Genomic DNA, 17,776 nt, shown 5'->3' with positions numbered 1-17,776 from the left:
AATGTAATTTTGACAACTTATATACTATTTTATTTAGTTGTATGATGTGTTATTATATAACCTCTAGTGTTTACCTTCTTATTGATTTTATAGCTATTTCAATATGTATATTTATTTTTTGCACACAATTCTTAGGTCAAGGAATTTATTAAACAAATCTAAAACAATTATTTAATTATCCGACCTTTCTGAAGGAAATTACTATATGATATAACAAATATAGATTCCTGTTATATATGCTTATAATATATGAACTTGCCGGACTGATATCGGCAGTGATTGAAGGTCCGTATACTATGAATAATGCAATTGAATTGCTATTGGTAAAAACACACCACGTGACAAATCCTTTCCTCAAATTGGCTGCTTGTTTCTCTTAAAAGTTCCGGTGGGTGCCGGCGTCAGCACTATAGCCTTGAGAAAGCAATTTGCGAAATGTGCGTTGGCATTATGCTGATGCACTGCTGTCTTTTTATGTTATCTTAAATGGAAAGCGAAAAGTAGCTTCATGAAGTCAGACTTCTGACTTGTGTCTAAATACATAGTGGCTGAATGTATGCGCTCTCAAACTCTGGCGTGTAACATATGTTACCATACTTACTTATTAGTTATTGTGGTCTAATTGATGTGCCTTACTTAAGAGTGCCTTGATATTAATCATTTTACCCTGCTCACGTTGCTGATCTTATTAAATCTGTCAGCGTGCACCACATATGAGAGAACCTGTATGCTTCTCAGAACAACTGTGTTAGCTCATAAGCATTCATGTTCATACGAGGAATGCCTTAATATAAATCAACTGAATGTATTTGTTCCATGTATATGTTCCGGATCTTTGACCTCATTAAATCTGCCAATATCAGTAGCAAACGCAGGATTTCTAGAGGGGGGTTTCCAAATGCTTGATTTTAGAGCGAATGTGGCCAGTCCATGAAGAGGGCAGAATTAGTACTCAACCAGTTTTAATATGCGTCATACAAAGTGTATTGTGTATCAGAATTCCAGCATATACAGGACCAGCGATCACAATAAGCCATTAGATGTGGCAGTAGGGCCATCCTGTCTGAGCTGAACGTATTTATTTTAGATGTGGGCACCATTCCAGACTATTGGAGCAAGACCGGGAGCCTGGAGGAGCAGCAGAAGAACCTAGCACTGCCCTGGACATATATGTACATATTGGGCTTTATAGCAGTGCATCCCAAATAGTGCATGTTTTCCAGATCTCCTAGTTGGTGCACAGGGTATTTACTACTGTCTGATAAGTGTTAAAAGATACACAGGTGGTGCTAATTATTTCATTTGTGATACTGAGAAGAACATGTAACACTAGCAAAATTCTATTCTATTACTATTTCTACTGTGGTCATGTGTGTGCTGGGGAGGGGAGTTTCCAGGCAGACGGAACCCCCTCCCATGCATTTGCCTGTGAGTATCTATTTGTGAGGAAGGCAATGTTATAAATCAGCAGCGCACAAGTATGTGCGCACTTCTTAAACTAACCTTGTTGAACTTATAAGTTGTTTGTTACAGTTGACAATTACTGTGTCATAAATACTGTAGATAGAACACACGCAAGGCTTTGTCGGAGTGCCCAAAAGCAATTCATAATATGCTGTTGGAAATTAAATGCCAGCACCTCGTTCTTCCACTATGCCTTTCATCAATCTATAAGCTGACAAGGGATACCTTCTAGTCAAGTAAGTGCGACTACATATAATTAATCAATTGTATTTCTACATACAAATCAGACTATACAGAGGACTGACATAAACCAGAACACAGTCTAATAAATTTGGTTTGACTGTGCTCAATGCCATTGAACGCATGTATCTATATAGATAAGTGCGACTGCTAAATAAAATATCATATATTATACAGAGGTCTGGTATAATCCAGGACACAATCTAATGACACCGGAATGATAATGTCCGTAAGTGACTGAACACGCGTATACATATGCTTCTTAGAATCAATAAATACGTGATTCATAACTTACATTACTAAGATAGGATTCCTCTTATCTGTTACTAAGAAATTTGTTACATTATTTTAGTATGAACACACACTGATACTAATTGATACAATTAGAACAATTTGAATGTATGTATGTATCAATTACAAATAGTATCATCCCTGCAGGAGTTAGTACTATAAGATATTTCATTCTTTGTGAAACTAGTACATGATTAAGAGGAAGCATTCTTTCTACTGTGAAATCTATATATTAGTAATCTGATAATTATTCAGACAACAAAATGGTGGAACCTTTATTTGACATCACAGAGTCGCATCCATTTCTGAATATTGACACGAAAGGTTGGCGATGTGCTCACGATCCGACATCGTGTCCGATTTCCCCTTGAACTCTCCACAGCAGCTCCCCGGCAGTCGTGGGCACGATTTGCAGTTAAAAACTGTCCAATGATCTATCGTGCCTCCTAACTATTCCAGTGCATCGTGACTGAGATTGTCAGATCTGCCCTACAGCACGGCAGATCTGAAGATGCGATTTATGAAGTGCGGGGACGCACATCAGCATCATGATCGTGAGTGAACACTCACAAATTTGGGCATATTTTACACGATTTGTCATCACGATGCGTCAGAATCGGCCAAATCATGTAAAATATTGCTAATTGTGTAGGCACCTTAAGACAAATATAATATTGGATAATAATTGACAGCAGTGCTCAGCAGTTTTAATCACTTTATTTCATTTCTACAAACACTATCTTTCTATTTTTTATCTTAGATTTCGCTCACTTTCAATCTATGTATTTATTCTGATTATTTATACAATAACTTTTATTATTGTCTGCCAGTATAATTTTGAAAGCATACCTAATAAATTAAGATTTTATGCATAAAATAATTTTTTTGGGAGATAGAAAATCAGTTAGATTCAGGTGCATTCTATTTCTTTTCCTTGTGAATATGTATATATATATATATATATATATATATATATATATATATATGTATATACAGGTTGAGTCTCCCATATCCAAAATGCTTGGGACCACAGATATTTTGGATAACGGAATATTCCGTAATTTGGAATATTTGCATAAAATAATGAAATATCTTGGAAATGGGACACAAATCTAATTACAGAATGCATTTATGTGTTATATACACCTTATACACATAGCCTGAAGGTCATTTTATACTATATTTTTAATAATTTTCTGCATCAAAAAAAGTTTGTTTAAATACATGAAATTCATTTATGTTTCCTAAACACCTTATACACACAGCCTGAAGGTTATTTTATACAATATTTTTAATAATTTGTGATTTAAACAAAGTTTATGTACATTAAACCATCAGAAAGCAAAAGTTTCACTTTCTCAGTCATGCTAAAAATATTCCGTATTTCGGAATATTTGGATATGGGAGACTCAACCTGTATTATATATATATATGTATAAAATCAGTTGGTAGCACCACCGCATTTTCTGATTATATATAGAGCATTAATTACTCTTTACTGGACATATTATGGGTGAAAATCTCCGATTGGTTAACATTATAATATAATACTATCTAGTGTGGGAAGATTTTTCTTTCGCTTGTGTGTTCAAAATTACAGTAATCAGCCAATAAAAAAACATGACAAAAAGATACTAATCATATAAAACACATCAGACCCTCAGGTGTTGTTGCTGAGAGTAAAAACATAAACTACCTTTATTCATATATATTTTATTGAATACCTTGTCACGAAGCTACAAATTTATAAAAGTAATCGTAAAATTTGATTTTGTTAAATTTGCAAAAAAACAAAAACCTATTGTATTGAAAAAACCTGATTTAAAACACACTATAGGGTGTAGACACACTCTGCACTTTCCAGCTAGAAAAGTGTAGCTTTCATACCGTGGTGACCAGAGGTAGAATAGCGCATTGCAGAGCAGAGGTCACTCCTGAGCATGCATGGTCCCACTTCACCTGCAACAACAGCAAATAAGCTTTACTGACCTCTTGATCTCTAGCATACCCATGTGACTCCATCCTTTAAGAGGACTGTGGGCCTAATTCAGACCCGCTTGCGAGTGCTGAGCGCTCGCAAGCGGGATTATGTTGGCCCAGTGCGCATGAGCACGACTGAGGCGGCTCTGTCGTGTGCATGCACGAGACCCGGATAGCGATGGGCAAACTGTCGCTCCGGGTCACGCTACAAAGGGGGCGTGCTGTCGATGTTGAGCGACAGCACGTCCCCTTTGGTGGGCGTGCCGGGGGAGTGGCTGGCCAGATGGAGGCATTCCCATGGGATCGCCTACCGTCTGGGGCCGGCCCCACTAACATCACAAGTGATGACAGTGGGAGTGCTGTCGGCTCTGATAGAGCCAAAAGCACTCCAGGGCTTGCGGCAATGAGACCCTACCACAAGAGTCTCGTCGCAATCCCGATGGTCGCAATGGTCTTGACCATCGCGACCATCTTCCTGGCCGCTCGCTATAGCTGTGGGTGGTCACCCACAGCCATATGAGCAGCCAGGAGGCCGCTCTAAAAATACAATAGGCGGGAACTGATTCAGAGGGCTCTGAATCAGGCCCTGTGTTTTTTGTCTTTTCTGTTATGAAGTACATGTGTTAGATTACTAGCAATTTAAAAAAAACAAAAAACCCATCCAAATGTTTGACATGCAATAGGTCGTCAGAGTCAAATGTTAAATGGTCGACTTGAACTATGGTCAAAAAGTCAATATTTTTTTTTCCACCCTAATCCTCACTCTAACCCTCCCACTACTGCCTAACCCTAACCCCCTTCCACAGCCTAAACCTACGCCAAGTGCCTAACCCTAAAAATTATGCATCAACCATATCGACCTTTTTACTGTTGATCTTTTGATCCTGTTGACCATTTGCATGCAGTCCATCTGGTGTCGACCTATTGACTGTTTATTTAGAGACAATGTAGATCTTCCACCAAAAGTAAGGTAGGTAACCTATGGCTCTACAGCAGTACAGTAAATGGTTTACTTGTGAACTTCTTCTCCTGAATACACTCTCTATTCCACTGAATAAAATGTAAAATGTAAAAATAGTAGCCTGACCTGAAGGCTGCTATATGGACAATGAAGCCATCTAGGCTGTGTAACCAGTGTTTCAAATCATTAATTTATAGTCACAGGAAGCATAGCAAAAATATTATAGAGCATTACATAGCACTAAAGTATAGAACAAAAGCATAATGGCATCATGCTTACAGCATTACTGGTACTTTCTGCATTCCGGATAGCACGTTTGCCTTAGATTTAGCCCAACATTACTTCAAAACCAAACCAAAATCCCAATATTAGACACAAAATGGGCAGCAAAATAACAATATATGTGTTCTTGGCACATTAGAGTAAATGTTCGCAATAGTACTATATATACACAATAGTATACATATATATTCCCAAATACTATAGTCACATACAAATGCAGTTACAGTGCACCACTCCTAGCTCTGTACTGTAACTGCCTTTAAAATAATTCCTCCTTTACAATTTATATATAAAAATAACATCAAATACTGTGCTAGCACATTATAATGTCTGATCTTCGCTATCACAGCAAAGGATATTATTATAGTCTTCAAGACAGTAAAAGGAAACTAGAGAAGTACAGAAACTTTACAGTAGTGATTAAACACAACTATTAAGTCAGCAGGAATAGTATAATGTACTTCATTAGATTGTACTTGTTTCTATTCGAGGTGGGTGGAATGGGTATATATATTGGGGAGGAGAAATCTGTTTCTGTCCTGCTGGTGCCCAGGCACATGGACACTTGGGAGATATACCCCAATAACTGATGCCCCATGTAACAGTAACATTGAAGGGGACGTTTAGGGGAGGGAGTTTGAAGTGGCCCAGTGATTCTGACACTGGAGGATGCTGCCTGCCCCCATGTGATATGGTCTTACCCGGGGTAGCAGCCAGACACAAGCAGTTTTACACACTGTCCACTTGAGACTGGCTGCCAATGGAGGGGACACCCTGCTTTATTAATTTAACAGCAGTCATTTGTAATGGGTGGGTCATTATAAATTTTGAGTTTCCCCCATTTGGATTATGGCTTACCAAGTTGGAAGTCACATTATATATATATATATATATATATATATATATATATAAATATATATATATATATGTTTTTTCTTTAATAATAACAATAATTTGTTGAACAGGGGTTCGGACAGCCTTTTATTTAAATAAACATTTGAAAATTGTGTATATGTCTATTACTGTATATTTGGATCATCATGCCAGTACACTTTATGGGCCACATACATGGTAATTCCCCCGGTCACTATAGCCCTTGGTGGTGGGTGAGGAAAAGTGCCTGTGTTGACAATAAGCCAGGACTGGTTTTCCCTATAGCAGAGGGGTCAGGCACTTGTGGTCTCCATGTTCTGGTGGAAACCAGCCCAGACTGTCTATTACTGAGGCTGCTTGAGAATGTGCGAGGAAGGGGAGGGAAAGGGGATACTGCCTGTTTTACAAAATGTATTTATGTATAGGAGGGAGGATACCCGGTCTGCACCACCTCTGAGCTGGTGCACTGGTGCACATTAAGCCCTTTTGCAGAGGGGGAATGGCCGTACACAGCAAGGAACATCCCTGAAAATGTCTCTTCTCCTCCCTTTAAAACAACAATCATTCTCCACTAAACAAAATCTTGTTTCTTCACGGCTCCACCAAAAACCTATATGCTACAACAGAAAGGTTGGTGCACGTGTGAAAACCACTTCATATGGCAGAACAAATGCTGCATTTGCTTTTCCTAATAGTGTATTGTGCATAGTCAAGTATAGCTGGAAATCCTCCAACAATGGCAATTTATCAAGTACTGTATTTCTGGGCACTTATATTCTTCTCATTCAGATGTCACAGCAGACTTGATTATTACGAACCCAGTAATACGTAACTTCCATAGACAAGCATGAGGTTTGGAGTGACTGCAGGTGTATAGAAATATAACTGAGGCACTCTCAACTAGAGGCCCATGGGCCAGATCCTTTAAGGCATTTCTGTAGTTCCCGCCATTCCTGATAATCTACAGAAACTTTAAAGTGATATAATGTTCCAACAGTATCCCACTTACCAGCAGTTCATGAATTACGTGGATAGCACTGCTCTAGACTATATAATATTTGCTTCATATTTAAATGTTTGTAAGAATTTGTGAACGTGAACATTAGGGTGAAAGGAAAAATATGTCTTTGCTTGTTTAAAACCCCAACAGCGAAGGAAATAATAGCATCCATTGCTTTAATAACCAGCAGCCCGTGCCATCTTCCTCTCATCCGAATAGGCAAACAGACAGCCCTTTTCTTGGGAAACGCCTTGGACCACATTGAGCGAATATAAAGACTTTTTAATCTCATGACCTCTGTCCCGGAGTCCCTGCTGTATAGCCTGAAACAAAAGAGACATCACAGTGTTGATAGTACCACCAAATATTTTTTCTTAAATTACTAAACATATTGGGGCTCATGTCTGTCAGTAGCTGTATCCCTTGTGTGTGCCTGAGTACTGGTGCACTACAAATACACAATGTTTCCATCTTTGAAGCTGACAGTGCTTTCTACATTGATTGTGCCTATATTATATTGTTTTGGGGCTTTTCATTTTTAGTTACTTTTAGACATAAATGAGAACCAGCTGTATTATATATACAGTATATGAGAGGCCTCTGATTTGGCTTATGTAGTTACTCTATTTACATGCTTTTGCTTTGAGCGTTTTTATTTTTTTAATGTATATATGCGTCCAACTTAACATCAGCCCCATTGCTACCACTCTTTAGCCTCTTTACCATGCAGGAATCTGAGTGAAGCAAAATCCTAGTGTCACATATATACCGTGAACTCCCGAATTATTGGAACCATTCATGGAAATCAGCTAAAATCAATATATTAAATAGAAGCACACATACAATGAGTGCTATAAAGTTGTAAACTGCAGAGTTTCTATTTTCCCTCTGTGTTTTGAATAAAAAAAACATCCCTAGGTGGAATAACAGCACTGAGGTGCTTTCTGTAATATAAACAAGGTTGGATAATACGGGTTGAGGGATCCTGGACCACTCTGCATTGCAGGACACTTACAGTTCCTTGATATTCTTGGGTCTTAGCACAGGTTTTCACATGGGTTAAAATCTGGAGACTGGGAGGGCCATTGCTGCACTTTGATTTTGTGTTTCCACAACCATTTTAGTGTGGAGTTTGATGTGTGTTTGGGGTTATTATCTTGAGGAAATTATCCACCACCAACCTTCAGGCATTAGCAGACAGATTTGGGCCTAAAGTTTCCTGGTAGAAAGTGGAATTCATTATGATAGTGGCCACTGATTGGCTGAAGCTGGGTACACACTGACAGATATATTGGGTGATCAATTGATCGGCCAATATATCTGCTGGTCGTTGGCCAGTGTGTATCAGCGATATTTCTGTGAATGATGTCGTTCGCATTGGCTGTGCTACACAGCCGATGGACAAATATATCTGCTGACATATTTGTCCATCAGAAAGTGTATACGGGTGGTCTGCATACACATGCAGCAGCAGCAGCCGCGCGGAGGGTGCGGACTAGGCCCCCAGCCAGCGGAACCTGCCCACACCTACACACTGAACACAGATGATGGTTGTTCAGTGTGTACGAACAACCATCATCTGCAGATATATCACTCGATCTGCAGATATATCTTTTTAGTGTGTAACCAGCTTAAGAGCATACTTGCCTACCTTTTTTCTTTCCTCCCTGGGAAAAGCCCGGAGAGGAGAATCAGGTGGGTTGTGATGGGGGCGGGACCTGATGGTTTGAGGCATTAAGCCCCACCCACTTCACGGTAAATTGTCATGATTGGTGCGAAATTTAATAAGGGGTGGGCTAAATGACGTGATTCATGAAGAATTGCATCATTAAGCCCCGCCCCCTACACAGGGATCTGCGATCGGCGTGGAAATTCTCCCCATTCTGCCCACTTCACTAGGAAGTGGGCAGAATGCGGGCGAAGTGCCTACCCTTCTGGGGTTACCCGAAAAATCAGGAGCCTCCCGCGATTTCCTGGAGGGTAGGCATGTATGCTTAAGAGTGGTCTGACTCTTAGCCAATCATGGCTAAGGTGCAGGAACCCACATTAGGGTCCTGTCCGTGGAAGCTGTACAGTACATTATGTATATACAGCTGCTTATGTGTTAACAAGCGCCAGGGAGTAGGTATGTAGTTTGAGTGTGAGTGCAGGTGAGTGATTCTGTGTCCTGTCTTTTTTTTTTATATATATTTTCTTCAGTGGGGGTCTTCCTGCCCTAGACTGACTAGTTTAGGCTGGTGAATGCTTTGACAGGAAGACCCCACACTGTGAGTCTCCCTGCTGTGGCATTACCACCCTGGTTGGTTCAGCCCGGTGCTGGTTAAAGGAAAATAGGGGGAACCCCAAGTCGGTTTTCCCATGATTTTCCTGTATTAGAATGGGCTCAGAGGTTCAGGGCTGGTTATGCTTTTTGGCATTTTAACACTTTATTACATCAAAAATACACGGAAGCGCTGCAGAGATCACACTTCTATTAATTTCAGCCCAATACGACTGAACTCGCACATGATCAAACACGATTCCATAGACCATCGGAGGACACAATTCTTATTAAATTTGAGTGTTTGGGAAAAACTCATGTATACCAGCAATGCACAGTGTTTAATATCGGGCAGACACGATTCTTAGTAAATAAATCCCTTAGGAGCAATGAAAACAATTTTGCTTAAGAGTCTTTTGCAAATGACTTTGCTTTTATGTAAAATATTCTTTAGGGGTGCCAGTAATTTTGCCCCATATGTAATAAAAACAAAGCATAAAACAACAGAAATGAGTGTTGTCTGTTAAATAAATGTAATAATTATGGGCCTGATTCAGAGGTGAACGCAGTGGCTGATTTTTTTAAGTCTGCGCATGTGACTGATTTCGTACAGCACATGCATCCTGATGGTTACCGGCAAGGGACGCAGAATGAATTTGGACACAGTGTGGGCTTTGAATGTTTTTTTTGGTGCCCAAATGCAATGGGCTCTTGACGGAGCAATTAAATTGCTCCGTTCGGGTGCTAGTGCCCCATTCGCGCACACAAAAGCCCGGGGGTTGTCCCAAATAGCCGACTTATTGCACATTGCTGCTCGACACCCCAGGAGGCTGCAAGCAGAAATGTGCACAGCTATCGATATTTGCACCTGAACAGAGTAACAAATAAATTGCTCGGTCGGGCGCCCATAAGAAATAACCATGGCTAAAACAAATAAATTGCCCCCAGAGAGACACAATTTTAGTGGGCATTCCTGGGTGGTAACAGAGGGGTGGATTGCCAGACACGGGCATTTTCCACGTTGCACTGATTTTGGTGACCATGTTCAGATGGACATTCTGTGCCTCCATAGGGTTGGTGCAATGTTTGATCATGCAACCGCTATGTATCCGATGGTGCATCTTAATACGTAAAGCGGTGAATTAGCGCCGCAGCCGGTGAGAGTCTCTCTGTATGAATCCCATCAGTTGCGGTATGAGCATAAAGATGCATTTGCAGTGCAGAATAAGACGCAGTCCCGGCTCCAATACCGTCCACTTCTGAAACAGGCCCCTATATGTATTGTTTATTTTATATGATTGTTTTTGCCTAATTTCATGAGGGGTACCAATAACTGTGGAGTTGACTATATATGATTCCTGTACCGGGCCCTCCCAGAATGTATGATAACATAACGTTGCATCGAGGGGGCGGGGCCACTAGCATCGGGCAGCTTTACAAACTGCAGGGTGAATGTCTGGAGTGTCCAAAGCCCCGGACGGCACTGCAGCAGTGATATTGGGTGCCCTGCTAGCGTGTGCTCTGTGTGACGGCACCGCTCACACATCCCTAGTTAGGACCCTGGTCTGAGGCATATGAATAAAAAACTCTAAGGCCTAATGCATACCTGCAGAGCTTTTGGATGCCCCCTCCGATAATTACGTTTCCAACTTGCTGGGAGTAGCAGCTGTCGATACATCATTCATTGTTGGTCTGGTGTGCAGACAGCTGATCTGAAGTTCAACTATCTCTGAGATCCCTATCACTGTTACTTCTGTAGCAATGATGCTGAGTCGGCAGCGCTAGTGCGCATTTGTAAACTTGGGTTCACTCATGCGCAGGAAGCTCCGATGTCTAGCTGAGGGAGCAGAACAGGGGCGGAGGGATCCAAACAGGATCTCTCTATGCAACTCAGGACTACTTTCCATAGGGAAGGACCGTCAGTGGCAAACGCAGGATTTCTAGAGGGGGGTTTCCAAATGCTTGATTTTAGAGTGCGTGTGGCCAGTCCATGAAGAGGGTAGAATTAGCATTTAACCAGCTTTAATATGCGTCATACAAAGTATATTGTGTGTCATAATTCCAGCATATAGAGGACCAGGAATCACAGTAAGCATTAAATGCGGCAGTAAGGTCATCCTGCCTGAGCTGAATGTTTTTATTTTAGATGTAGGCTCCATTCCAGAGTATTAGAGCAAGTTCGGGAGTCTGGGGGAGCAGCAGAATAACCCAGCACTGCCATGGACATATATGTACATATTGGACTCTATAGCAGCACATCCCTAACAGTGAATGTTTTCCAAATCTCCTAGTTGGTGCACAGGTTATTTATTACTGACTGATACTGTGAAGAACATGCAGCACTAGTAAAATGACCTTACTATTTCTATTGTGGTCATGGTGTGGGCAGGGGAGGGGGTTTCCAGGCAGACGGAAACCCCCCCTGCATTTGCCTATGACCGTGGATTGGGAATCAGAAGAGGGAGAAGGTTACCGCTGTCAAACTCCGAAAATGTAGTATTTTTGGAGCTTGATGAATTTTGTCCCCATACAATTGTATTGGAATGCCGAGCTAGATCGGATTAAAAAGGTAAGCAGAAGATATCCGTGATATTGTATCTCCTAAATTACCTTTATAATGAAATGTTCATTTTCACGTACTTTTGTAGAAATTAAGGATGATGAATAGATCCCAGCAACACTGTTACAGGCATTTGTTACCTTTTTCAAGCACCGTCTGACACATTCACATGTGGCTAGCCCAAGTGAACACATTGGGGAAAGCCTAGGAGATCCCCAATGACCAGGGCCGGTGCTAGACTTCTAGGCACCCTAGGCAAAACTTCTGCATGCGCCCCTGCCCCCATCACCCCCCCCCGTACTCATTTAGCCCCTCAGATGAACGACTTTGCACAGGTGGAGTGGCGGACAAGTTTTGTGTTAAAATTAAATAAATATATATAAATATAAAAATAAATATATATAAATATAAAACACAAAACTTATCCGCCACTCCACCTGTGCAAAGTAATTTTCACCTGAGGGGATAAATGAATATGAAGAGGGGGGGAGCAGACAGAAGTATGTATGTGTGTATATATATATATATATATATATATATTATCGTTTATTTATATGGCGCCACAAGTGTTCCGCAGCGCCTTACGGACTTACAGTAAAAAATAGGACAGGGACATGGATAATATACATTGATACATAAGTGACCATAACACCTAGATATGCAACAGAGCGTAAGCAACCAAATGTTAGGTGCCATGGTGGGGGGTAAGAAGTAGGTGAAAGTAAAGTAAGGAGAAGCACAAGAGGGTAGATATATATATATATATATATATAAAATATACACACACACAGTATCAGGAGCGTTACTAGAACTTTTTGGGCCCCATAGCAACATTTTTTAAGGGGCCCCCCAACTTAGGTCTTACGCAGTGCCCACAGTAGCAGTTCCCCTAAAACACTAAATGCCCACATGTAATGGTGCCCCTTATGCAATACCCACTGTAATGGACCCCGTACGCAGTGCCCCCAGCAGTAATAATGCCCCCTGTAGTAGTGCCTCCAATAGTAATGCCCCCTGCAGTGCCCCCAGTAGTAAAGGCCCCTGTAGTGCCCCAGTAGTAATGCTCCCTGCAGTGCCCCAGTAGTATTGCCCCTTGAAGTGCCCCCAGTAGTAAGGCCCCTGTAGTGGCCCCGTAGTGCCCCCAGTACTAAGGCCCCTGTAGTACCCTCAGTACTAAGGCCCCTGTAGTGCCCCCAGTACTAAGGCCCCTGTAGTGCCCCCAGTAGTAAGGCCCCTGTAGTGCCCCCAGTAGTAAGGCCCCTGTAGTGCCCCCATTAGTAAGGCCCCGTAGTGCCCCCAGTAGTAAGGCCACTGTAATTCCCCCATTAGTAAGGCCCCAGTAGTAAGGCCCCTGTAGTGTCCCCGTATGATGCCCCCAGTAGTAAGGCTCCTGTAGTGCCCCCAGTAGTAGGGCCCCTGTAGTGCCCCCATATGATGCCCCCAGAAGTAAGGACCCTGTAGTGCCCCCCAATAGTAAGGCCCCTGTAGTGACCCCAATAGTAAGGCCCCTGTAGAGACCCCAATAGTGCGGCCCCTGTAATACCCCCAGTAGTAAGCCCCGCCCCCCCCACGCACACATACATTAAAAAAAAAAATACCTTAAACCCCACTCCAGTGCCTGCTGCCGTCCGTCCCCGATGCCCGCTCCTCGGAACTATGACGTCACTCCCATAGTGCACTGCGAGACCCAGAAGACGGAGCTCAGGAGTGAACTCCGTCTTCCGCAGCCGCCGGGCCGGGGGGGGGGGTTTGGTCAGGAGCCGGGTGCCGCCAGGGGGGGGTTAGAGAAGGGTGCCCGCTGGTAACGCAATCTCAGCGGGAACCCGGCAAATGGGGGGGTGATCGGAGGCCCGGCGCCCATAGGAAGCTGCCTAAGCTTGCCTAGTGGAAGTGCCAGCCCTGCCAAAGACCTCCTTAGTTCGACTACTACTGCAATTGACAATCATGTTGACAATCCACCTTGACAAATGGTTTCATTGAAGTGGGTTCAAATCCTAAAGCTGTTAGTATGTAATGAGAACACAGAACATTATCTAGAGAATTAAACAGTCGGGAAGCCGATGGACGGAATCTCGACCGCCGGCTTCCCGACTGTATAATCTCGGCAAGAGTTAAAATGACAGGCTTCGAAATCCCGACACCTGTCATTTTCCCTACCCCGGGAGCCCGACAGCCGGCTTACCGAACGAAGGTAAGCCGGGCAACAGGTGCGGACAACCAGGAGGGGGGAGGGTTACGTTTAGGGTTCCCGGGGGGATTTAGGGTTAGGCACCCCCCGGGAGGTTAGATTTAGGCTAGGGAAGGGGGGGGTAGGGTTAGGCACCCCCCGGGGGAGGTTAGGGCTAGGCACCCCCCTGGGGGACTTGGGTTTAGGCAGCGGGGAAGGGGGGGTTAGGTTTAGGCACTTAGGACCTCATTCAGAGTCGGTTGTAAGCGGCAGCTCAGTCGTACGCATCCGATGTTTCCAAACCACGCATGCGTATGGTTAGTTGTGCGCATGTGCTTACGAGACCTTGCGATCCAAAATGTTGTCGATCGTACGGCTTATGAGCAGGAAGTGGCTTCCGAGAGTTGATTGACATGAAAGGCCGTTTGTGGGTGGTGACGGGGGTGGTGGTCATGGCGTTTTCATGGCGTTTTAGGGGCGTACATAAATTACCTGCTACGACCGACATAGTAGACTGGAAGTAGTAAAACGTCACTCTGCGAGCAGGTTCGAGGCCTGGCTGATCATACAGCTTAAGGTTGGGTACGTGCTCTCTCAAGCCCCAGAGTACAATTGATACTATCGAATGTTACTGATGTTAGGATTGATGTTTCTATTTTGAGCCACACAATGCAAGCAGCTAATAATCGTTTCTTGTAGCTAATAACACTGCTAATTGGCATGTAATTGATTCAGCTGCGTTTGCATTAGCGAATAATAAGAATAAATATATTTCAGGGGGATGGCTTATTCTATGCATTTTTTTGTTAATTTTTGGAGTAATTTGCACACCATACAACCATCAGAAGAAAATTAACATACAGCGACTGACAATGACTGATGATTGACTCGATCGCTAGCTGCTATCACTCGTTGGCTAGAGGAGGTGCATTGTTCACGTATGGGCGTCACTTTAGTTACGACCGCCCGGCCGTGCAATCGCTTGCTTTTTCAGTTTTGCGGTCGTTAGGCGTACAACCGAGCGGCAGCTTACGACCGACTCTGAATGAGGTCCTTAGAGGGGGAATTAGGGTTAGGCACTTAGGGGGGGAGGTTAGGATTAGGAACCCTAAGGGAGAGTGGGGGGAATTAGGTTAGTTTATACGTACCTGAGGACGATCGGGATTTCCTCCTCTGCCGGGATGCCGCTGTCGGGATTAGAATCGCCGGCCGCATAAATCATACTGAGTCCCCATCAACCATCTTTAGGACAATGAGAGGATCTCATAAAAACAGAATCTGATATAATAAGCGGAGCCTAAACTAATGTGGTATCACAGTTCTTGTGCTTGTGTACAGGGCCGCCATCAGGGGGGGACTGCCGGGACTGGAGTACCGGGCCCGGCCTCTGGCTACCACACCTTTGCAGAGCCTGCAGCCTGAATTACCCCCTTGAAGAGAGGGAAGAGAGCCCGGCCGCCGCTGCTACCTCCCGAGGACCCGTTCCCGTTACTACTGATGGAGCTGGAGGAGGCAGCCCGGCCCGCTCGGGCCACTCCTCCACCAGCTTATAGTGGCACAGTCAGACTCCAAAACAAGCTTTCAATAAAGCTTGTTTTGGAGTCAGCGCGCGTGACGTCATGACGTCACGCGCGCCACTGGAGGACAAGGTCGACGTCGGAGGAGCCGCAGATCAAGAAGAGGAACTGCAGTGGACCGTGGAGGAAGTAGCCGCCGCCGGATCTCATCGCAAACAAGGTTAAGTGGGGAAATTGTGCACAATAATCGGGGGGGGGGGAGGTAATAAAAAAGGCAAGAGTCAGACCGTGGACGCACCACTGACCGTGCACAGACTGCATTCAAGGGGGGGAGAGTGAGATGCATTCAAGGGGGGATAGTGAGGTGCATTCACGGGGGGGAGGGAGAGAGTGAGGTGCATTCAAGGGGGGGAGAGTGAGGTGCATTCACGGGGGGGGAGAGTGAGGTGCATTCAAGGGGGGGGAGAGTGAGGTGCATTCAAGGGGGGGGGAAGTGAGGTGCATTCACGGGGGGGAGAGAGTGAGGTGCATTCACGGGGGGGAGAGAGTGAGGTGCATTCAAGGAGGGGAAAGTAAGGTGCATTCAAGGGGTGAGAATGAGGTGCATTCAAGGGGGGAGAATGAGATGCATTCAAGGGGGGAGAATGAGATGCATTCAAGGGGGAGAGTGAGGTGCATTCAAGGGGGGGAGAGTGAGATGCATTCACTGGGGGGGAGAGTGAGGTGCATTCAAGGGGGGGGAGAGTGAGGTGCATTCAAGGGGGGGGAGAGTGAGGTGCATTCAAAGGGGGGAGAGTGAGGTGCATTCAATGGGGGAGAGTGAAGTGCTATATATATAAAAAAAAGGCAGGGCACGCCGCAAACAGACTGCATTGAATAATGGGGGAGGGGGGGCTGCCTATTCTTTCAGTCCCGGGCCCCACAATTTCTGATGGCAGCCCTGCTTGTGTACGGATCTACCAATTCACATACTGTAGAACATTTCTGCAGAGCAAATTTGCAAACTTGTCATTCACACTCTGCTCTGCTATATATAAGGATGTAAGACAGAGAAACTCTTCCCTGTATGCCATCTGCTGTAAGGGGGCACAGAGATCATTGTAGACATACTTAATTCAGTATGCATAACTTAAATTATTTTAGATATATATTATTTAGGCCAGTAATACATAGCCTCTAATATATTAATGTGAACTAGCAGATCCTTTACAATAGGGCAGGAGTAAGGATCCTTTTTGCTGCCAAGGGCCATTGTGATACATATAACATTATTTGCGGCCCCGGTGCAGGCCATACCCCCTCTGTGTGAGGTCACACGGGGCGGGGCCACAATCGCCAGTGATTACAGCAATGCCTGGAGTATCCTGAAGATGCTCCGGGGAGCTGTAAGGGCAGCGGTGTGACTGTCTGAAGCATCCTAAGGACGCTCCAGGCGGCACTGCTGCATAGATTCTGGCTGCAGGGTGCTATTCTAGGCAACCTGATAGCCAGATGAGGCTAGCAGAAAAAAGCTCAGAGGGCCAGACCAAATTATTCCGCGGGCCTTATACAGTCCTTGGGCCTGAGGTTCCCTATCCCTGTAATAGGGCATTAAACTTAATGTTTAATGCCCTATTGTAATAATACATAGCCATATATTAGTGTGAAGTAACAGATCCTTTACAATAGGGTATTAAACTTAGAGCATGTAGGTCATATAATACAAAGCGAAATAACAAAATCAAATCCTACTGGCGATCTTGAATATTAAGAAGAATTACTGATGTTAAACTACAGAAAGTCTCATTTTTTTTCTATTTTATTTGCTGGTTTAGAAATATCTACAAAACTGATTTTTTTTTTGTGGATAAACGCTTAGTACACACCTAAGTGCATGGGTTCCATTTTTCCTAGTTGGAGCACAGATGTAGTCATTATTGGCTGACACATTTTAAAAGATCCAATTATTTAACTTGTGATTCTGTGAGGAGACCTGGAAAACATGCACTGTTAGTGCTCCCTTAGAAATGAGTTTGGGAAACACTGTCCTATGACAAACAATAAACCTAACAATGTTTACATGTCCAATTTCTTCAAATTATAAATCATTTGCACATCATGATCTGTAGACATTCAAAGGCAAACATAAATTTTGTCTTGTGCTGTTCTTCAGGAAAAATTCCATTCACTTTGTTCTTTAGA

The 17,776-nt window shown here is 43.5% G+C and overlaps 1 protein-coding gene across 1 annotated transcript in view; it reads right to left on the bottom strand.

The window, feature by feature from the left end:
- Positions 1-2,684: 2,684 nt before the first annotated feature.
- The window catches only part of GGT5 (gamma-glutamyltransferase 5), a 104,195-nt gene continuing 89,103 nt past the window's right edge, over positions 2,685-17,776 (bottom strand). The window contains exon 12 of the mRNA XM_088477871.1: positions 2,685-7,414. Coding sequence (XP_088333997.1) covers positions 7,268-7,414 — 147 coding nt within the window. The 3' untranslated portion in view covers positions 2,685-7,267. The remainder of the gene's footprint in view (positions 7,415-17,776) is intronic.

This window comes from Taudactylus pleione, unplaced genomic scaffold, assembly GCF_031769625.1.
Source record: "Taudactylus pleione unplaced genomic scaffold, aTauple2 ptg000205l, whole genome shotgun sequence".
NCBI classification, from domain to species: Eukaryota; Metazoa; Chordata; class Amphibia; order Anura; family Myobatrachidae; genus Taudactylus; species Taudactylus pleione.
This window is presented reverse-complemented; position numbering and strand designations above follow the sequence as displayed.